At 39.6% G+C, this 23,485-nt stretch overlaps 1 protein-coding gene across 2 annotated transcripts in view; it reads right to left on the reverse strand.

Moving 5' to 3' along the window:
* Positions 1-1,886: 1,886 nt before the first annotated feature.
* The window catches only part of ALDH5A1 (aldehyde dehydrogenase 5 family member A1), a 43,878-nt gene continuing 22,279 nt past the window's right edge, over positions 1,887-23,485 (reverse strand). Inside the window, exons 5-10 of one of the 2 annotated variants that reach the window (XM_020986839.2) lie at positions 22,213-22,356; positions 21,412-21,555; positions 20,138-20,296; positions 11,918-12,087; positions 9,729-9,787; positions 1,887-6,906 (exon numbers count right to left, since the gene is read on the reverse strand). In XM_020986839.2, the coding sequence (XP_020842498.1) occupies positions 6,701-6,906; positions 9,729-9,787; positions 11,918-12,087; positions 20,138-20,296; positions 21,412-21,555; positions 22,213-22,356 (882 nt within the window). In that variant the 3' untranslated portion in view covers positions 1,887-6,700. The remainder of the gene's footprint in view (positions 6,907-9,728; positions 9,788-11,917; positions 12,088-20,137; positions 20,297-21,411; positions 21,556-22,212; positions 22,357-23,485) is intronic. The other variant, XM_078153569.1, reaches the window with a different exon arrangement.

Raw genomic sequence — 23,485 nt, forward strand, 5'->3', positions numbered from 1 at the left:
CAAGTTCAAATGCGGCCTCAGACATTTGCTAGCTGTGTAACCCTGGGGAAGTAACTTAACCTCTGTCGGCCTCAGTTTTCTCAAATGCAGAATGAAGACAATAAGAGCACCAACCTTCCAGGGTTGTTGTGAGGGTCAAATGAGATATTTGATGAATACGATAAATACAGAGAATCATGGCAAGATTTATACCAACAGATGCAGAGTGAAATAAGCAAAGTTAAATAAACAATATACACAATGACTATCACAGAGTACATGGAAAGAACCACTACAAAACAGTCAAAAGTAAATGTTGGGGGCAGCTAGGAGGCGCAGTGGATAGAGCACCATCCCTGGATTCGGGAGGACCTGAGTTCAAATCTGGCCTCAGACATATAACACTTACTAGCTGTGTGACCCTGGGCAAGTCACTTAACCCCATTGCCTAACCAAAAATAAATAAATAAAAAAAAAAAATAAAAAAGTGAATGTTGAAAAATTGTAAAAACAACATGGCTCCAAAGAAGAGAAAACACCTCCACCTCAAGCCTTTGTAGAAGCAAGAGGTCCACAAAAGTGCCATTCATATTTTCAGACTTTTTTTAGAAGTACTGATCACCTCTGAGCATTTTTTTTCCCTCTTCTTTTTCTATACAAATATTATTTGTTATATGTATGGCTTTCTGAGAGAGGGAGAAGAGAAAGACTAAAGAAAACTTTATATAGCCACATGAAAAAAATACTGTCACTATTGATTGGAGAAATGCAAATTAAAACAACTCTGAGGTACTATTTCATATCTATTAGATTGGCTAATAGGATAGAAAAGGAAAATTACAAATGGTGGAGGAGATGTGGGAAAAATGAGACACTGATGCACTGGTAGAGTTGTGAACTGATTCAACCATTCTGTAGAACAATTTGGAACTATGCCCAAAGGGCTATAAAACCATGTATACTCTTTGATCCAGCAATACCACTACTAGGTCTGTATCCCAAAAGAGATAAAAAGGAAAAGGATTTATATGTACAAAGATATTTATAGCACCTGTTTTCTGGGGTAAAGAATTATAAATTGAGGGGATGCCCATCAATTGGGGAATGGCTGAACAAGTTGTAGTATGTGATTATGATGAAATATTATTGAACTATAAGAAATGATGAGCAGAATGCTCTCAGAAAAACCTGGAAAGACTTGCATGGGCTGATGCAAAGTGAAATGTACTGTGTACAAAGTAACAGCGATATAGTAAGATGATCAGCTGAGAATGACTTAAGTATTCTCAGCAATCCAAGACAACTCTGAAGGAATTATGATCAAAAATACTATCCATCCCCAGAGAAAGAACTGATGGCGTCTGAATGCAGATTGAAGCATACCTTTTTTACTTTCTTTATTTTCCTTGAGTTTTTTTTGTTTTCTTTTACAACATGACTAGTATGGATATGTTTTGCATGACTACACATGTATGACCTATATAAAATTGCTTGCCTTCTCAACAGTGGTGGGATGGGGAGGGAGAGAATTTGGAACTCAAAGTTTTGAAAGCAAATGTTAAAAACTGTTTTTACATGTAACTGAGGAAAAATAAAATATTAAATTTTTTAAAAAAGATATTACCAAAAATTCATTTAGAAAAAGTTACTGGGGCTGAAAAAAGTCAAGTGTCAAGATATAAACATACCCCCTTTCTACTAGAAGAGACTGAATAAATAAAAGGAAGGTGAAAGGGAACTTGGGGAGATCACTCATCAACTCTGACATTTGGCAAGTCAACCTCCAAATCCCAAAAGGTAATGACATACATTAGAATTAGTCCCTAATGAAAAACAAAAATGGAAAAAAAAAAGACAATCTGACTGAAGAAACAAACAGAAACCAGTCCCAGCACAGAAATAGGAAATACTATTGTTAAAATTGAATGTTTATTAACTGCACACACAAATCTAATTCTCTGGAAAGTAGACACTGATAAAGCCACATACACATACCCTGAGAACAAGAATGAGAATTCACATATATGAGCTTGTGTATACACAGTCAAAAGTAAGATTGAAGGACATTTCCTATTACATACTTGCTTTCAATTTTTTCCCCCACAAAGTTTAACATTAAAAATCACACTAGGAAAAATCTTCAGGAAATAATCTAAAAATTAGCTGCATACAAATTATTAAAACACTGGGACCCACCCTTACAGAGAGATCATTTGGCAAGTTTTAAAACAACAAGAGCAGAACAATAGATTGGACTACATTGTGCTTCTGAACTTTATTCTCCCTTGGCTGTTTCCATCAAAATAAACTTCTCCCCCTGCCCCCCCAAAAAACCAACTTTTGCCTAAAAACATCTTTCAAAAAAAACCAAGATAAAAATCACACTTTAAAAACTAGCCCAATCTGACCAAAATATCAGCAGCAAACTGACTCTAGTACATAACTAGGAGTAAATGGAGGAACATTTCTTCAGGCCAATGGACTTGATCTCTAGGTAATTTCATTTTAGGTATGTGGCAATGGTTGGAAACCTCCTAGGCAAATGCTCACTGCACTGTAGCCTAGCATGATATTATCTATACAGAGGTATAGGTAATTACTTGGTAAATGAGTAAGGAAAAAAGATCTTCTAAGTCTGGATGTTGAACTTCTGCATAATGATGGAAAAGAGCTTAAACAATGATTCATCTATCAGACAAGTCATCAGCCTTAGAAGGATAAAAAAAAAGGTTCACTGAAAACAAATCCTCCTCCCTCCTACTCTGCCATACTATCTTTTTTCCTATTTAAATATTTTATTGATGCTTTTTTCTTTTTCTACTGTTACCCTTCCACTCCCTCTCTTGTAACAAGTACAAACAAATGAAACAAATCAACATGTCCCCTAATACCATCTTAATGAAGAATTAGTTATCTTTTTCTCTCATTAACACATGTAAAATTTAATCAATGATATGATGATGGGGGCTGTTGTCTCAATTTATATACTTTATTGAACCTTATGGGGTTCATTGCATGATAAAATTACCTAGGCATTTAAAAGTTCAATAATACTAAGCTCTTCAAACCCCAAGATTCTAGATTTTTTAAAAAATGAAAGAATATTTTTCATTTTGTTGTTTTCTACAGTGGCAACAATGGCCTTGAGAAGTTCACATGTGATCATCCAAAAATGTTAAAATGGAATAGTATCAACATTTATCTGTGTATGCATCACTTTATGGGGCTCCTTAAACTTTGCCCACTCACAACCCCTTCACTGCTTCTTAAACTGTGGGTTGCGGCCCCATATGGGGCTTAAGAAGTTTAAGAAGCACTGAACTGTCTATATGATACTAGTAGCAGAAGTTCTCAGCAGGTCATTCTGAAGTTAAATATGATTTCTTTTTCTTTTAAGCCTAGGAATATGATCCGCATGGTTAGGGTATGGGGTGAAACACAAAACAGTTTCAAGAAAAGCTGATGCTAACACAAATACAAAGATTTTTCTGAACTTTCTGATAACCAATAAAGATAATTTTAATTCCCACCTTGGAGTGAGGACTAAGGAGAAAGAATAAGGGGCTGAGTATTAGATGGAGCTCAGAAATATGGTCATATAAGAGGCTCAGGATTATTTAGGCACAGCCTCCCTTAAGAGCTGTGTACTTAATTTCTACTTCATTCCTATCTCTCTCCTATACCCAGAGTTCCCTTTTGATGTCTTGGGGAATTTGTGCAAGAGAATATAAGAAGAGGAGAGCAGAGAATCAGTTCAGAAATCAAACACTTTATCATTCTTTATTTAGTGAGGGATGGCCAATCTTAAGTGTTAGAGAACATTCTCCAAAATATCAGTTTGCAACAACGGATAAGAAAGAGAAATAAGTATGCCCCATAGGTATCATCAAGAAATGAGATATGTTCTAATTTGGAACTATGCCCAAAGGGCTACAAAAATGTGCATACCCTTTGATCCAGCAATAGCACTTCTAGGGCTATAGCCCAAAGAGATCAAACAAATGGGAAAAGGACCCACATGTACAAAAATATACATAGCAGCTCTTTTTGTGGCAGCAAAGAATTGGAAATTGAGAGGATGCCCATCAACTGGGGAATGGCTGAGCAAGTTGTGGTATATGAATGTAATCGAATACTATTGTGCTATAAGAAATGATGAACAGGCTGACTTCAGAAAAACCTGGAAAGACTTATACGGTCTGATGCTGAGTGAAGTGAGCAGAACCAAGAGGACTCTGTACACAATAACAGCCACGTTATGCGATGACTAATATTGTTAAACTGAACCCTTCTCAGCATTACGAGGATCTAAGACATCTTCAGAGGCCTCCGGATGGAAAATGCTGTCCACATCCAAAGAAAGAACTATGGAAGTCGAATCACTATCACTCATTTTTACCTTCTGTTGAGTTTTGTTTCATCTTTCTGATGGTTCCTCCTATTGGTTTTAATTTTTACTTACAACTTCACTAATGTGAAAATATGTTTCATGGGTATGTAAATGTAAAGCCTACATCAGATGGTGCGCTGTCTTGGGGAGGGTGGGGGGGAGGAAGGGGGAGAAAATTTTTAAACTCGAAAGCATATGGAAGTGATTGTTGATAAATCAAAATAAATTAATAAAATTAAAAAAAAAAAGAAATAAGACATGTTCTTAATTCAATGCAATCTGATGACCACTTATAAATTAGGCAATGCACCAAAGGTCAATGAAATTTTCAATTAATTTAACAACCAGATGTGCAACGAGGCATAAAAGCCTCAGTTACTCATTCTCCACAGCACCAAGCTCAATTATGGAAAACTTGCATAGGTTCACAGTCCTCAGGATTTAGAACTGACCAGGACCGTCGAGATTCATTTAGTGACTAGATGATGGACTAGGATTATTCTAGTCCGATCCTAGCACTTTGCGGATGACAAAACCCACAGATGTGAAGTGATTTACTTGAGCTCACAAAGCAACAGAGGCAAGACTTAAATTCAGATCCTGAATCCATATTCAGTGCTCTTCTCACTCCACCAATTTATTTCTCTTTTTTCAAGTTTAATGTGAGTTTCTGTTTTTGAGGAGAGAGAAACAATCCCCTCTAAAGTAGGACTGGGAGAAAAGGCTATAGCTCAGAGGTGTCAAACACTTGGCCTGCAGGCCACTTGCCCAAACCAGATTAAAATGTAATAGAGAAGTAACAAAACAAATGAACAAAATTAACAAGTTTAATTAATTTTAAAAATTAATAAATTAAATTAATTTCAAAAATTAACAAAACAAACACAAATACAATGGAACAAAGACAATGATCATGTGTGGTTTTGTATGATTTAGTGGCCTCCTGTTTGTATTTGAATTTGACACCACTGCCATAGGTGACCACCACTTGGTCTCCTACAGGACTAAACTTAAGGCAGTCCTCTTGGACGCAGAGTGGGGCTAGCCAGATGTCACTAACACAAAGTATCCTGTATTAAGGGGCTCCTGTGAGCGCACCCCACCATACATGTAAGTGCCAAGAGTAGAGCTGACTGGGGACACTGATATTAACAGTAATAATCATAATGAAAATAGGATCGAAACAGTAGAAAAGCAGCCTAGAGTAGTGGGATGAACATTGGGCCATATGTTAGGGAATCTACCTTTACTACTTATCAACAATATAATCATGTATAAGCTGCTCTAACCTCAGTTTCCTCATCTGTAAAATGGAGATAATAATATGGCGGCACCTACCTCTAGTTCCTTGCCCAGAAAGCCATTTGCAAACTGCAAAGGGCTATGAGCTATGATAATGACAGCTTGTACTTAAATGGCACTCTCATTTTTCCAAAATAGATACTTTCTTTTTATGAAGGCCTGGGCACAGTTTTAATCCCTGTGAATTAGGAAGAGGCACGTATCACCATTTTGCAGATGAGATGACTGAAGGCTAGGGACATGATGGTTTGCCAAAACTGCACATTAGTAGTTTAGATACTTAAATCTAGGTATCCCGACGTCCACTCTGGAGTTCCTTCTCCAAACTCACAGTTCTCAGCTTCAGTCCCCTGCTTACTTCTTAAATAAGGAAAAGACGTGAAACGGCCTACACAATTTTTTCTTCCTTTCAGTAAACACAAATTGTAGACTTCAATTTTAAGAAGTGAGCCAGAGATAGAAAAAGAGAGGAAATGTTCCTTCTGTCCACAAAGAAACACAGGCACCCTGTACTATTTCAAACTGTTTTTAAAAATAGACCAGATTGCACCTCAATTGCAACGCCCAGGCAGCAAGAATGTGCAAGAAGGCATTTCCTCCTCACACCGAGGCCCGCCATGCTATGGAACCTTGTTAGAGGTCAAATGGGCTTATGGTATGGTTATTCTGGTGCTTTCAGTACTAACCACCCACTCCTAACCACAGCATGAGGGACATTCTTGCTGAACTCTTCTCAGTAGTAGGTGGCAGCACCGTGGTAAGGCTGGAAATCACTACCTGAAACTCAGCCTCAGCATACTACAAGCAGGAAGGACACTTACAGGTTTCACTTTTTGTTCCTGTCAAGAATCTGAGGACCACTATCAGCTAACACACAAGATGATGTGGGACTGGATGAGGGCTTTTTAAATTCACATTTATAGGTCATTTATAAGGACTCTAAAGATTTATTTAAAATATATTAGATGGCATTCTCTAACATCTGGGGAGGGATTTTTTCCCCCTAAGTTACAGAACACCTGGTGATTCCTATAAGCCACCATAACACACATACTTCAGTTCCAGATATTCATCAATACCATACTTTGAACCTTCTCGTCCAAGACCAGACTGCTTCACCCCACCAAAAGGGCATTCCACCGTGGACAACAATCCCTCGTTAACTCCAACCATGCCAACTTCTAGCTGCTCAGCCACCCTCCAGATCTGGGCTGGATCCTGAGAGTAAAAATAACCTGCCACAGGGACAAGAATATTGATATATTATAAGATTATATTTAAAACCAAGGTCACTCATTATCTTTGCCCTGAACCAGTTGTCCTCCTTCTGTTACTGGCTTCATCACTCCTTCAGTCACTAAGGCTTGAAACCTAGGAATCCTTCTCTTTCCTTGTCCCCCACCCCTATGCCCATCCAGCCTGTCACCAATTCTGGTCAACTCTTCCTTTGTGTCATCTCAGGTAACTAAGATGGCATGGTGGATAGAGTGCTTGGCCTGCAATCAGGAAGATTCTGAGTTTAAATACTGCCTTAGACACTCAGTAGCTGTGTGTGAACCTGAGCAAGTCATGTCATCTCCATGCCTGCTTCCTCTTCTGTAAAATGGGGATGATAATTACAGCACCCTCACAAGGTTGTTGTGGCTATGTCAAGTGCTTTGCAAAGTTTAAAGCACTAGATAAATGTCATCTGTTACTGATATTCTTTCTATTCTATTGTCCCCATTCTAGCTTAGTCTTATACCACTATTTTGCAATGGCCTCCAAATCGGTCTTACTGACACCAGGCCTTTCTCCCTTGCCTCTGTCCCAAACCATCCTATACACAGATTCATCTTCCTCAAGCAATGCTTTGATCAGGTAATCTTCCCACTCTCAAATTTTCCATGGCTCTTGGTGGCCAAACTCCTTTAATTGACATTCACAACCTTCTACAAACTGCTTAGAACTTCTCTTTCTTTTTTAAAAGTTTAATTGATTGATTTTTAGTTTTCAACATTCACTTTTATAAGACTTTGAGTTCTAAATTTTTCCCCATCTCTCCCTTCTCCCTTCCCAAGATGGCATGCAATTTGATACAGGTTATACATGTACAATCCCATGAAACATATTTCCACGTTAGTCATGTTGTGAAAGAAGAATCAGAACAAAAGGGAAAAACCACGAGGAAGAAGAAACAAAAAAAGAGAAAATAGTATGCTTCGATCTGCATTCAGATCCATAGTTCTTTCTCTGGATGTGGATGCAATTTCCATCACTGGTCTTCTGGACTTGTTACTTAGATTATGGATGGGGAACCTGTAGCCTCAAGGCCACATGTGGCCCTTTAGGTCCTCAAGTGCCACCCTTTGACTGAATCCAAACTTCACAGAACAAATCCTTTCACGAGGCCTGTCTCAGATCATTGCATTGCTGAGAAGAGTGAAGTCTAACACAGTCAATCATTGCACAATGTTACTGTTAACTGTGTACAATGCAGAACTTCTCTTTCAACCAATCTTTATTAAATGGCTACTGTGTGCCAGGCATTGAGCTAAGCTTTCTATAAGTTTTATTTCTTGCTATACTTCCTCATATAAACCTTCCACTCTAGTCCAGCTGTTCTAATAAAGGTTCCCTTAGCGCAGTTTGTGGTTTCCTTCCTCATGCCTTTGTTACACAATTCCTCCCAAAGCGAATGCCTGTCTTCACCCACACTACCTGTTTCCTTCAAGGTCCAGCTCAAATGCCTGCCACCTTCACCATGAAGCCCTCTTAATCATCTCAGTTCAGTGATCTCTTGTTCCCCCTGAACTCCCCTGGGCTTACTGTCTGTACCATTTACAACACACATTTAAACGTCATGCCTTGTACTGTAATTACCTGTCTATTTATGATGGCCATTATGTATAGGCAACATGGCTGTGTGACCCCAGGCAACTCTCAGACTAAGTTTCAAAGAAGGTGCCAACCTGCATTGGTACAGGGAGTCTCCCCACTTAGGACAACGAAATCACAGGTCTAGTCCCCATCTCTATAGCTTATGTACTACTGGGTGTACAACAAACCTACTAGGTGCATTTCTAAAGAGAAAGGATTAGCTCACTTTTCTTTATTCTCCCATAGTTCTGCACACACAGTAGGCAGTAGATACATATTCATTCAATCAATGAAATTACTCCTTCATTCATTCACACACTCACATATGCCTTTAACGAGGTTAGAAACACAGGGTGGCTACTTACCTTGGCAAATGCCAGTAGATATTTTCCTACTCTCTGCCTCCCTTGGCCAGTTTCAGACAAGTAGAAAAGCTATGTGCAGTTCAGTTCCAAAACATTTCAAAGCTATATTTCTAATTCAATAGGTGCCAGAAGGAATGGGAAATCCTTCCAAAGCAGTGGCTTCAATGATTTTTATATGAAGCAGTTTTAAAAACTCCAGCATGTAAAATCATATTTTATATACACTCACATTCATACACACACACACACACACACACACACACACACACACACACACACACACACTCACACAGACACACTTTTGCATGGAGGTTCACTGATGTCCTCCAGGGGTTACAATCTGCCTCAGTGAAGGTAGTACCCATACTGATGAAATTAAGAGTTTCACAGTACTAAGGTAAATGAAAAAGATTTTTTAAAAAATGCCTCCAGTCAGTAAATTGGCAGAAGAAACACTTGGTGTCTAAATAGGTACTGTGCCTCTGCTGTTTGGAGTGGGAAAGAAGTCACAGTGGCAGGTCTGATTCCTATCCAGGTTAGTTAGCTTTAGTTTACTGCACCCCTAACCCTCGCTAGGGGACTCCATACATGTGTAACAAGGAGAACAAGAAGAAGGGATTCTGAAGCACAAATCCATCACCCCTACTGAAAAACATAACAAAAAATCAGTGGGGCTATTGGTGATAAATCAGAACAAAGTTGAAAGACCAATATAAAGATCAAGGGAAATGATGAACTGGATGCTCAAGAAACACCAGCTTGAATATATTACCAACAACTCTTACCCACCAAAACCAAACAAACAAACAAACAAAAATGACTTCCAAACTTACCTGCTAAACCCACATTCATTGCATTGGCGATAGCCAGGGCTTCTTCTTCTGTATCAAATCTGCCAAAAAAATTTTTTTTTGGTATAAAAAGGACATAGCCAAATAGGCAAATAAGATTGTCCCTTTCCTCTTCCCCTTACTTCCCAAATTTTGAACATTCTGCAAAGTAGGCATTTGGCAGCAAGGCTTCTCTGGGTTCTCAGTTCTGAAGGACAGATTTAATATCTAGGGTGGGGTGACTACTTTAAATGGAAGATTTTTCTCCAATAGGATAGGAAGATTACAGGATTTAGAGTTGGAATTGACCTTGGAGATGAATCTTCTCTTTGTACAAATGAGGCAAGTGTGGCCCAGAGAAGGCAAGGGATTTGCTCAAGCTCATACAAGTGGTAATTAGCAGTCATAATTTGAGCCCAGGCCTTCCTACTCCCAATTCCAGGGCTCTTTGCACTACTACAGCATATATCAGAAACTATATTGAAAATTATTACAGGGAGGGAAAGTGAGCAGATTATTCTTCTTTTCAGTTTACAAATACGTGTTGCTCTTCCTTTAACTCTAATTAGGCTGGAACAACAAGCCTCAAAGTCAACCTACTGAACAGAGATGAGCATTTCTGCTAATCTACCTGATAATACTGCACATCACAGGAAGATAAGCAGTTTATCTGGAAGAGGGGGTGACTGGTAGAGAAACACCCTGTACCTCCTATAGTGCCCCTGACAATGCTCACAGGATCATATCGTCTCAGAATTAGAAAGGACCTTAGAGGACACCTCTTCTAATCCATATCCAGACAAGAATTCCTACTACAACATCCTGACAAGTGGGCATCTGACTTTGATCTGAAGAACCCTAGTGATGGGGAACTTCCTACCTAATATTTGTAATGGGCATAGCATGGTGCCAGGCACATAGTGAGCATTAATATTTCCTTCCTTTATTTCCTTGCATTCCTTCCTTCCTTCCATATTCCTTCCTTCTTTCCTTCACAAATTGAATCCATCTTCTCTAATATCCTTTCAAATATCTGAAGAGCTCTCTGGCTCACAGATTTAGAACTAGAAGACACTGCACAAGTCCAGACTAAGGTTTTCATTTCACACATCAGGAAACTATATGCCCCAGAGACGTGATTTTGGACAGGTCAGGAGCTGAACCAACACCCTCTGAGTCTTCACCCATGCTCCTTCAGCATTGTCTTTCTGCCTCAGGTGTTCTTTGCTGTCTTTTTTCTATACTCATCTCCATTACCACTATTTTGATCCCTTTTACTCATGTGCTTGTTCAACCTGTCCTCTCTTAGGGAAGTCACTTATGATCAATCCACCAGCTATGGTATTGTTACATGGCATTTATTACCTGTATGGTATTTATTGTTGTGGTAATACGGTATTGTCTGCCATAAACTGATGAAGACAAAAATAAGCAGAACCAGGAAGACAACACGCACAGTGACTTCAACAATATAAAATGAAAGGAATTAACAACAATCACTACCACCACCACAACAACCCAGACTGAACTCTGTGTAAACATGATGACAACTCGTGGCTTTGAAGAAGTGATGAGAAAATGCACCCTTCTCTCTCTCCCCTTCCATCTCTCTTTTCTTTTCCCTCCTTCCCCTCTTGGCAGAGATGGGAAACTATGAATGTAGAATACTACATATACTGCCAGGCTTGGTGTGTGTTAGTTTTGCTGAACTTCCTAAAAAGGAAGTTTTTTGTATTCTTTGTTACAAGGGATGGCTGGTAGGGAAGTGGACAGGGACATATTCAGAAGTCATGCCAAAACAAAAGATATTTAGAAATGAAAAATAAGAAAAAACTCTGCCCATGCTAATCTGTTTGACAACACCATATTTTCTTTTCTTTTTCCCCCAGGAAGACTGAACCAAAATTATGAGTACTAGGGCCCAAGTTTTCATCACAATGATTAATACTTTTCACAGCTCAAATCCCTCAGCCACCTCATTTTTTTTTTTGCTTTTTGTTAAAAACAGAGTGTACTTCGAACAGCTCCAAGACTACTTTTAATTAAAAAACAAAGCCTTTACATTTCTTTGGATTGTCCAACCTCACTCCCAGTGGTGGGAATGTGACTGCTCCCTCTCCACCTCTGATAGCCCACCCTCCAGAAACTTTCCTTGGTCTCCCTTGTCCACTTTGAAATAGCATCGCTCTTACTTAATAACTGGTGCCAGGGGGCCAAAAGTTTCTTCCTGAGAACATAGCATTTTTGAGGTGACGTTACTAAGGAGGGTTGGCTCGAAAAAGTTTTTCCCAAAGCTGTGCCTTTTCCCTCCTGTCACAATGGTGGCTCCTTTGGAAACTGCATCATTCACCTGTTTCTCTACCTGCATGAAACAGAGAAAATAAGATTTGGAGAAGCCAGTTGAGAATGCTTTCTCTTGTGTAAAGAGACACTGAGATAATGTTATTTTAAAGAGCAGAGAAAATAAAGCAGGCTGGGGCATTTCTACACTACTAGTGACTGTAAATGTGGTATTTTATTGAAAGCTAGTTTTTAAGACATAGTGTTTTCTACAAAATGCCCTTCTGTCATAAGAGGACACTGTAAACACACGTGTTTGAGGGCCTAGCAAATGGCAACCCCTAAAGGACAATAGACAGATGGCAGCCTTTTATCTTTGGGCCTCAAAGCATTTAGCAGAGGCTGGTCCAGCATAAACCAGTTTTGTTGGACTAAGAGGCCCTCTTGGCCTGTGCCCCAGAAATTTCTGGTGAGCTTCAGAACCATCTGAAGAACATGAAATGTCCCTAATGTAAGCCACTGACCTGCTGCCCTCCAGACTGTGGTCAGTCTAAGGAATGACCACTAAATTAGATTCATAAACATTTTAATAAATATCTCCTTATATACAAAGATTTTATTAGGTGTGGGGAGGGGGAAGGAAGGAATTCTCAGGAGATGGGGATGGTTTTGGAGACTCTAATCCAGCCTTGGCAGTATCAAAGGATGAGGGGAATGCCAGTGTTAAGAGTAGACAGTGGTGGCAGACGGGAGCTTGCATTTTCTTCTAGGTTGGATTTGTGCCACCTCGTCAGAACTGCCTCCTTACTGAACTAATGCCATCCTGGTCCAGTTGTCATGGTCCAAGCCTTCAGCCTCAGAATGTATGTGTTCTTGGGTGGAGTGCAATCACAAGCAACCAAATGAGAGATATGGATCATGTCAATAACCTGAAAGCTCAAATTGACAGGGATGTCTAGGACATCTTTCACAGTCTGGGACTGCCATGGCTGGGGTGGGAATGAGGTGGGGTGATGAACCATACTCTAGCCCTTTGGGATCAGAATGCTTTGGTCTAACCACTATAGGGCGTTGCTGGGAGAATGTGGTGGGGTGGAGGAAGGAAGAATTATGATTCCATCCATCAATCAATCAACAACGTTTATTAAGCAGTTACTAAATGTCAGGCCCTATTTTAGGCATTCATGATACAAAGAGAAAAAACAAAACCAGCTTTGCCCTCACCAGAAACTACTTCCTCAAGCTAGTGCTGTGTGTACTGTGGTGTGCCTCCCCAGGCATTAAAGAGCTTTATTCAGGTGTGAGTTGACTTAGGATCATGACCAGAGGGGCTATAGCTTTTAATCTTTTAGTCATCATTTCCTTTGTTTTCTTATTTGGTGAGTTTGCAAAGACGGTGACCTTAAATCATTAAAAAAAACAAAAGCAAAAAACCACAACCTATTATTCCAAGCCTGCACGAGATCAGCATTTGTTGGTTTTGTTGCTGTTTTAAATCTTGACAGTACTAGAGAAAGGACAGGATTTTCAGAGAGGTTAGTAAGCAAGCACAATTTTGATTCCCAATGAAGAGCAGAATAAGATAACCTGTGGCCAAAGGACAGGAGTCACAGGACACATGCAGCATGCTGTGATCTCATCAACAACTTGATCTAAAGCATCATAAGCCTCCCTGAAGGAGGCAGGGAAGAAAGAAGGAACAAGGAGGAAAAAAAGAGAGGAGAAAGTGAGACAGGAAAAGAGAGGCAAAGACTGGAAGGGAGAGAGGATATTGAGGAGAGAAAATAAAAGAGGGAAGAGGTTAAGAAGCAAAGAAAGTAAAGAATGAAAGGGGGAAAGGACATTTTTAAATGTGGGGGGAGAGAAAACAAGAAAGAGGAGAAAAGTTGAGAAGAAAGAGGGTGAAAGAAATGAGAAAGGATCATAAAAGAGGAGGGAGATAAAAGGAAAGATCACTTCCTTTTACTTGAAGGGTTTTTTTTCTCTTCTGCTTTTCTCTATGGAGCCTTAATTCTCCAATTAAACAGCATTAGGTCCCAATCAGCTTTTCTGCTTATGCTGATGAATCCTAAAATAGAGTTCACTTCCTGAGATATTGTCATGCTTTCTGCAGGAGCACGTGATCCTACCAAATAGTCCCAGGCTGGCAGCAGCTAGTGTTCTTCTGTTTTAGAGGAAACTGATAAAACTGGGGGAAGGGAGGGAAGGGGAAGGTTTTCATCTTGCCTTGTTCCCTTGAGGAAAATTCTCTTCCTTCTTAGGGTAGACTTGTTTTCTTAGCAAAAAGTAATATCTCTCTGAACCTGGGAACTTAGGATAACTGAGGCAGTGAGGTTTAATGGAATTATCACTGGTCATGACACTAAGCTTTGGGATCCAGGTCTACTGTCCAGGTGGAATTTCTACCAGGAATGGCTCAATATTAGGAAAACTATCAGCATAACTGACCATATCAACAACTGAAATAACAAAAATCCTATGATTATCTTTACAGATCCAGAAAAAACTGTGATAAAGTGTAATATCCATTCTCATTAAAAACACTGGAATAAATGGAACTTTCCTGAAAATAAGTAGTTATCCCTCTGAACCCATCACCAAGCATCTGTAATGGGGATAAGATAGAAGCCTTCCCAATAAGCTCAGGGGTGAATCAAGGATGCCCATTATCATCACCTATTATCCAATATTGTACTTAACATGTCAGCTATAGCAATAAGAGGAGAAAAAGAAATTGAAGAAATTAGAAGAGGCAATGAAGAAATGAAACTCACTCTTTGCCAATGATATAATGGTATACTTAGAGAGAGAATCCTAGAGAATCAACTAAAAAACTAGTTGAAATAATTAACAACTTCAGCAGAATTGCAAGATATAAAATAAATCCACATAAATCAGCAGCATTTCTATATATTACTAATACAGCATTTCTGTACATTACTAATAGAACCCGGCAGCAACAGATAGAAAGAGAAATTTCATTTAAAGTAACTGAGATCCAGGTCTATTACTAACTAGCCGTGGGACACAGGGCAAAAGTCATTTGACTTCGCAAAGCCTCAGTTTCCAAAACTGTAGCTGGCAAACTATATCCCAAAGGCCAGATCTGCCTATTTTTATAAGGTCCACTTGTGAACTAAGAGTGGCTTTTACATTTTAAAATACAAATAAAACATTATTTTAAAATGTAAAGACCATTCTTAGCTTGTGGACCACTAGTAGTGGGGATTTAGGGCTAACGATGGTAGTTTGCCCAGCCCTGGACCACACTTCCGTGGTGTGCTTTCTTTTTTTTTTCCCTAAACAAAAACAAACAAAAAGAGATCAGAAATGCATTCCATATTATCAGCTTGATTATGTTTTAGACTAAAACATCATTACAGATATGAATGGCACAGTATCTTACATAATGTGACCCAACAAGTTAGAAAACATGCCCTTTAGGCAAAGGATCATTATATTGTTTCGGTTTTGCTGAAACTCACAGCCCTTAAAACTACATGCTAATGGTAATAACAGCCCTTGCAAATGGAGCTTTTGTCTTATCCCTTCCTCAAACTACCTTGGGCCCTTAATACCCAGGGAATGAAGGTACTTCTGGCAAGTTCAACCCAATGAGGAAAGAATAGGTGAAAAACCACCCTATCCAGTTATAACTCTCCTACACTGAACTGTTGAGACATGTTGAAAAATTCTTACCAAAATGCAAAATGTGGGTCAAAGTACAAAGACTGGATGGAAAAGAGATGGAAATTAGAATCAAGCTATTCAAAACCTCCAGTCTGTTCCTGATGATTTGATTCCTTCTTCTAGTATCAGGAGAGGTAGCGTGGTAGAGTAGATCTAGCTGGTCTCAAAGCTATGGAGACCTGGGTTCAAATTCTACCTGTTACACATTGGCTATATGACCCTGGGCAAGTTATTTAATATTTCATTGTTCTAGGCAGCTCTCTAAAACTCTAGGTTGCAGGAAAAGTGCCTACCTATGTTAGTAGAAGGAATTGCCTCACTTGGGAGTTCCCTATAACCAATAAGATCACAGGTCCAGTCCTATCCACAGTCCCTATCCCCTATCCAGCACCAGATCCTTCCTTGTCACAAAAAGTGGCAATATTACTCAATTTCTTTACCTTTCTTTATGAACTCGAAGTTTTAGAATAAAAAGAGACAGGCATATGGCCAGTATTAACACCCCCAAAGCCAGGAAAACTTAGGTATCTTACTTAGAATCTTCAAATGTTATCATTCTTAGTCAGAGACTGAGTATGTACGAGTACATGTTGACCTACCTTGGTGGGTACAAAAGATCAATGATTCTGCTAACGGTCTGGTAACGTCAGGATATAACTTCATGTACAAGCTAAATGTCATGTAACTGGGAACTGGCCAATGAACCCAGTACTTATGATCACGTACAGAGTGTCAATAATGCAATTTCTCAAGTGGATAAGACTGGAGAATCTCCTTTTGGGAGAGTCATGATGATGCATGCCTTGGAATGGAAGCACATTGGGAAGATCTGGAGCACAGGCTCTACACAGGTTTTATAACTGGTACAGGTCACTGGGCATGTGGTGAATGAGAGCCTCTTGGATTGGAACTGCGGAGCCTTCAAAAGGCATTCAACCTCATTTCCCTTCTCTTGGTTTAACTTCTTCTAGCCTGTCAGCATTCTAGTGAGAGACAATGCTGTATGTAAGGGTAGAAGGCAGAGATTTTACTATACTCCCTGTCCCACCACCTGAGGCTGACATGTGGCCTGTGAATATAGGCCATGGTTCTTTGCCTCCAAGTTTTGTTTTTTTCATTTTAAGTGAAGGAAATTAGAGGTGCTGTGAGATATCAGGAGAGTGAGTCACCAGCAGAGTGATTTTTTGGAGTCTGTAAAAAGTTCTGCAGCCTCTGGTCTAGCTCTGAGGCCCAGGGGAATGAGACTCGACCTTCAGGACCGAACATAGCAGCAGCAAAGAAGAATTCTAGGTCCACTCTCTCTTCAGAGACTGAGGTGTTTCCCCAAACTCTTAAGGAGAAATGTTTGTACTAATGCTATTGCTGTATCTTTGAAATAAATATCCCTTTGTAAAAACCAATTGATTAAATGGATGTAGGGGCTAGTCAATGGTGGCTAACAGCGGGGAGAGCACCTCCTAAATAGGAGCATTAGAGAAAAGCACACTTGACCTCTCAGAGGTACTTCAAGATGTGCCTGACCTCATTTTGAGAGAATCAGGCCAGAGTATTTGCTCTACTCACAGGGAAAAAAAATGCTGTATCCTGCTACAGCTGTGGCCACGGCCAAATTTGGGAGAAAAATTGCAAATGGAAAAGATGGCAGTTTTCCCACAACCTAATCATCTCCTAAAACCACAATAACTTATTAAAAAGATCTGCTGTGTAATTTTATTTTAGGCATAATCTACAAATAAATGTACAGGGATACTTGAGTATATTTTAATCAAGGCTATGATGACCATTTTCAGTCCTACATTCTTCCTCTATCTTTCTCCACCTTCTGAGGACAAAAAAAGAAGCAAAATCATTTAATAATAATAAAAACTGAAATTAATAAACAATGAAGTGCTTCCCATACATGATAACTTTTGAACCTTATAACTTCCTAAGGTAATATACCTATATGGGTAATATATTACCCATATAGGTAATATACCTATATGGGTAATATATTACCCATATTAATTACCTAATTATATTATTAATTATATATATTATATAATTATATGCTAATTAATATATTACCATATTAATAACCCCCATCTTAGAGATAAGGAAATAAGGGCCAAGGGAAAATTCAGTGACTTGTCCCTGGTCACATGAGCTAAGAGGCAGCACAGGACCTTAACTCCAAAGCCAGTCCTACCCACTACCCTGCACTATATTCTCTAAAGGTTCAGGTCGCTTGACTTGTTTCAGGGGTTGAGTCTGGTATTTTTAGCCAGATGGTGTAGGGATAAGGAACATGGCATACTTTGTGATTCCCAAAGGAGAGAGCTAGAGACTAGAACTACAGAAAGCATTTGTTTCCCAACAGTCACAACAAGGGCTTAGACGGGAAGAGAAGAAAGAGCACTGCTTCAGTTACCCTCTATGAGCTGGCAGGGCAGGGACACAAGGAACTAATGGGTCTTTTCCATCTGTTGTCCTTCTCAGCCTGCACCAAGGGACCAAAGCAAAACCATCCAAGTAAAGAGCACCTTCACACACCTTCCCCCACACACAGTTTAAGAAACTTCTCTTTGGAAACAAAATGCTTCAAGGTCTCCTGAGAATTAAAAGAGCCTAAGAGCTCTCCCACATTGCAGTGTTTCAATTTGTTTTCACAAGGGACACAGATGAATGTGATTTTGGTGTGATCAGCTCAGTTGCTAGGCAGTGAGAGCTTGGCAAAAGCACATAATAAGAACCCTCCCTAACTTGTTCCCTGGTATTTTCAATAGATCTCCAAACACTCCGGTGATCTGGCATTTTCCACTTTGGTGGGGTAAGGCTGCCAATTTTGGGGCTGTTCTGTTTTTTCACCTTGGACAAGTCCCAAACTACAGGCTTCTCCCCCATTCTACTCTCTGCTGAGATGACTGCTTCCTGTTTTTCTTTCTCTCTTGCATTCACATTCCACATCGTGATTTTTCTGGCTAACTGCAGATGATAATGATAGCACTGATTTTCTCCTTGATTTTAAAGATGGTGGCAGCCAAGACCTGAGTTTAAGCTTTACTTCTCACACATATGGGCTGGGTGACCCAGGCAAGTCATTTAATCTGCGTCCCCAGTGACTCATCCAGGAGTTCCCTATACCCCTGAAATCACAGATCTAATCTCTATTCCAATAAGAGCAGACCACCCAGGCAATATATTATATTCTTAGATTAGCAAGGAAATTCCTCGAGTGATTCTAAAAGGAGTTTAATAAACAGGAATGAAAGTATAGGAAAACCTTTTTCCCAGGTGTGATCATCCTAAAGTGTGACATTTAAATTTAAAAATTGCCAAGAAGAATTTTCTCTCCCTCAGCGTCAGTTTTCCCCTCCATCTCTAAATCCCCAACTAAACACTTGGTATTCTATCTCCCCCTGCTGGAAGCTTTAGGAATTTAATGAATATTTGGAGAGAGTACTAAAAGTGAGGGCTGAAAGAATAATTTGTAATAAGAGGAAGAAATATGACACCAAACCCAGTGTTTCAGCCAGCACACAAACTTGTTTTCAAAAGTCTTCCTGCCTTCCTTCTAAGATGTTTAATGAGCCTTACAAACAGTATTTCTTCATCATAAGCCCTGGAAGGAGGGAGGACTGGAGACTGCTACTATCTCCATTTTATAGCAGGAGAAAGGGAGGAGCAGAAGTGAAGCTGGGTGAATTATGGGAAAGAGTTAGAAAGAGAATCTAGATTTCCTAACTTCCAATCTCATGATCAATCTTCCAGGTAATATACTGTTTAACTCAAGAAACAGATGAAAGCTGACTTTATTCTCTGATTTCTCAGAACTCAGTTCTGCTTTGAAGGCTCTACCTCTTCACTTCTTTTGTTTTTTTTTTTTAATCCCTGGCTTCCTTAAAGATTTATCTCAAGCTGTACATTTTACATGATTTTCTTCACTTTTTTGTGCCTTTCCCTCTAAGGTTATCTGTTGGATGACTCTTTGTGACCCCATTTGGGGTTTTCTTGGCAAAGATACTGGAGTGGTTTGCCATTTCCTTCTCCAGTTCATTTTATAGACAAGGAAATTGAGGAAAATAGGGTTAAGTGACTTGCCCAGGGTCACTCAGCTAGTAAGTGTCTGAGGCTGGATTTGAACTCAGAGAGTTGAGTCTTCCTAACTCTAGTCCTGGGACCCTACTCATTGAGCCACCTACCTGCCCTGAACATATTGAATACACCCACTTATATTTATGCTGTCTCACCTTTTAGAAGGCAAGCTCCTTGAGGGCATGAGCTTTTTTTTTATTTGTGTCTCTCTAGCATTTAAGTGTAGTGCCTGGAACACAGTAAGACCTACATAAATGCTTGTTGACTGAATTCTCCCACAGTAGATTTAAGCACTGACAAAGATCTACTAGCTAAGCTGACCATGTTAATATTGAAGACAGAGACTAAGCTTTAATTGATTCATTTACCTTTTCCACTGCTTTTTCATTAATCAATGGGCCTTGGGTGGTTCTCTCCTCAAATCCATGACCTACACGCAGCTCTCTATTAATGGCTTCAGCAAACTTCTTCACGAAGGAATCATGGATCCCCTTTTGCACCAAGAAACGATTGGCACAAATACATGTCTAAATATAAAAGGGACAAAACATGAGAAGAGTCCAAAGCAGTTGGCCCAAGCTAATAATTCCCAACTGTTATCTATTAGAGGTGACATTAGAGGAGGCCTAGTTTATTTCCCACCCAGTTTTAGCCTTGCAAGTAAAAAATATCTGGGGGCTTAGATGACACTGCATTCTTTCTTTAACTTGGAAAGAAAACAAGGGGTACAAATGACATATTTCTCAGCCCCAAGTTCTCTTTACTGATTAACCAAAAACTAAAATGCAAGAAGTAGTAAAGTGGGCTGGCTTGCTGCCTGACAAACAAGGAGAGCTGAGAATAAATACCAGGAGGTGAGAAGTGGAATGGGGAGAAAGCATTTATAAGAAGCACCTACTGTGTGTTAGGCAGTGTCCTAAGCAAGAATATGAAGTGATGTGTATATGAAGAAATAGGAAAAGGGAGAGACCTAGGGGAGTCAGAATTGTTCTGTGCAATTCATGGTCTTAAAAAACTGCCTCGTATCTCAAGCTCTTAACCTAAGGTCCTGAACTTGTTTCTAAAAAATATTTGGTAGCTACATTTCAAAATAATTGGTTTCCTTTTGCAATCCTGTGTATTTTAATTTGTGCATTGAAAAACATTATTTGGAGAAGGCGTGAAAAGGCTTCACCAGATTATCATCAGCCCAAGACACGAAATAGGTTTAAGAACCCCTCTGCCTGTGAGGGACTTGTCCGGGGTCTCACGGTCAAGATGTGTGAGAAGCAAGACCTGATTCCAAGTCTTCATGGATTTGAGGCCAGCACTCTACCTATTATACCATCCTGCCTCTGGATACAGAGAACTGGAAAAACAGTATTTTTTTTTTTAGTCCAAACATTCAGTGCTTCCTCCATAGCTTGAGAGGTGATAGCCCTCTGGAAAAGAGTGGACTTAGCCAATAGTTATAAAGCCAGTACTGAATTTATCAACTAACATAAGAGTAGGAGCTTAACTAAGGAAAATGTCAAGGAAAGTGAGCCGCAGGAAGAGGTGGAAATGGAAGGAGGAAAAAAATCTGATGGATACTCAAAATTATGTTCAAGGCAGGGACAGGGCTTTCCAAACAAAAATTCTAGAAATATTCTAGAGGACTCACCTGACCAGAATTTCTGTATTTGGAAGCCAGGGCCCCTGCCACCGCTTGGTCCACATTGGCACTGTCAAACACGATAAACGGGGCATGCCCCCCTAGCTCCATGGAGACCCTCTTCACAGAGTCAGCAGCATAATGCAACAGAATCTGCAGTTAAGAGTGGAGAACCAGCCATGAACACACATTGAGATGGAGGCCACTATCAGACTGTGACTATGCAGTCACAGAATTTAAGAAATGGCAAAGATGCCCTGTGAAGAAAAATGGATGGGAAAGGCCTAATGCTCTATTAGAAGGCTAAGGCAGTACTCATTCTGTGTTGTTATGTCAAGAGCATTGGTCCTGGGAATGCCAAGATGCTTATTTCTAGGTTGGTCCCTGCACCTCCATGTTGCTCAAGCTACAATTTCACCTTCAAAAGGGCCTCAGTTTTCCAGAAGGCCTTTCCTGATCAGTAGATCCAGTTTTTCCTTGATTCTATCTTATCACTTTCCCTTTTTAGGCCACCTTAAAATGAATCACCTTCTTATTTAAGTTATTTCCCCCAGGGTAAAGCTAGTCTAAGCTAGGGGGTTGGCCTGGTGGCCATTAGAGCAGCTTGAATTTTTGCGGTGGGAAGACAGAGAACACTAGTGGTCTGCTGCCTTTGAAAACTTAGTGTGGTGGCCAAGCACTACAGACATTTTCCTGTCCTGAATTGTGGGGGTTATCAACCCTGTCTCTGAGGCCTCTCTCTTTCTACCTCTCCTCTACAAAATAACATTTTATATTTCTTATGACCTCTTAAAGTAATCTTTCACATACCTTTCCGGTTGCTGTCGAGCCAGTAAAAGAAATTTTGGATACCAATGGATCAGTGCAAAGAGCTTCCCCGACCTCCTTGGCCTTCTCACGAGAGCAGGGAACCACATTATAAACACCTGCAGGAATTCCTGCTTGGTTGGCAAGCTAAAATGAGAGCAAAACAATGATTTAAAAAAGCAGAAGGTACAGTAGTTTTGAATCCAATAATTAAGTGAAAGCAAAGGAAAACAAAATTTTAAGGCAACCTTCTTCCCCTTCACGGCCATTATATAAGGACAAAATGAGAACATGGAGGATTTAGGTGTGAAATTATGTCTCAGACACATATACATACATCTATACAGACACAGATACATGTGGATACATACATATGTATACAGATATACCATTTTAACCACACATATGTATAGCTGTGTGCATGTATGTTTTGGATCAGACCTGTTATTTAAATGTTATCCTTTTAAAGATATATGTATATGTATACACATATATGTATACATACACACAAATACACACACATGTTCATCAACTTAGAGTCTTCTTTAAGTCCTAACTGAAATCCGGTTTTCTTCCAGAAGCCTTTCCTAACTCTTCAGTCTAGTGCCTTCTCTCTTTTAATTATTTCTTATTTATCCTGTATATAGCTTGCTTGTGCATATCTGTTAGCTGTTTTCCCTACAGATTGTAAGCTCTTTGAGGGCAGGGACTGTCTTTTGCCTCTTTTTGTATCCCCAATGTTTAGTGCAGTGACTGGCACATAGGAGGACTTAGTAAATGTTTATAGACTGACCGGCTATCTAGAGAGTTGTCTGGTTCATTGACAGGTTAAGTGGCTCTAGGTAACAGTCAGTACCTGCCAGAGGCAGGGCTGGAACCCAAGTCTTCCTGATGCTAAGGTCAAGTCTCCATCCATGCTACCTCTCCTCATCAATATTAAGGTTCTCTAATACTACAAAAGTATCATATTAAAAATGTATTAATTTCCCCAAGTATGAATCCCAACATCATGCTCTATCTGAAAAACAGACTCTCCCAAAGCAGAAGAACCTTCATGCATCTCAATGTAGAATTATATTCCCTTATGCTTCTTGGAGAAGATTCACTCATGTTTTATTCTGAATTCTATTTGCAATTCCCCTAACAAAGCTCATCAACATGACGTAGACCTAAGGATCACAAAGCTAGTCCAAGGTTACTGTTCAAATTTACTGTTGGTGGAGATCACCCTCCCAATTTTCTGCCTCCAGTTCAGGAGCCCATATGATCTTTCTAT

This window comes from Phascolarctos cinereus, unplaced genomic scaffold (genome assembly GCF_003287225.1).
Source record: "Phascolarctos cinereus isolate Bilbo 61053 unplaced genomic scaffold, phaCin_HiC Scaffold_4;HRSCAF=312, whole genome shotgun sequence".
Classification (NCBI taxonomy): Eukaryota; Metazoa; Chordata; class Mammalia; order Diprotodontia; family Phascolarctidae; genus Phascolarctos; species Phascolarctos cinereus.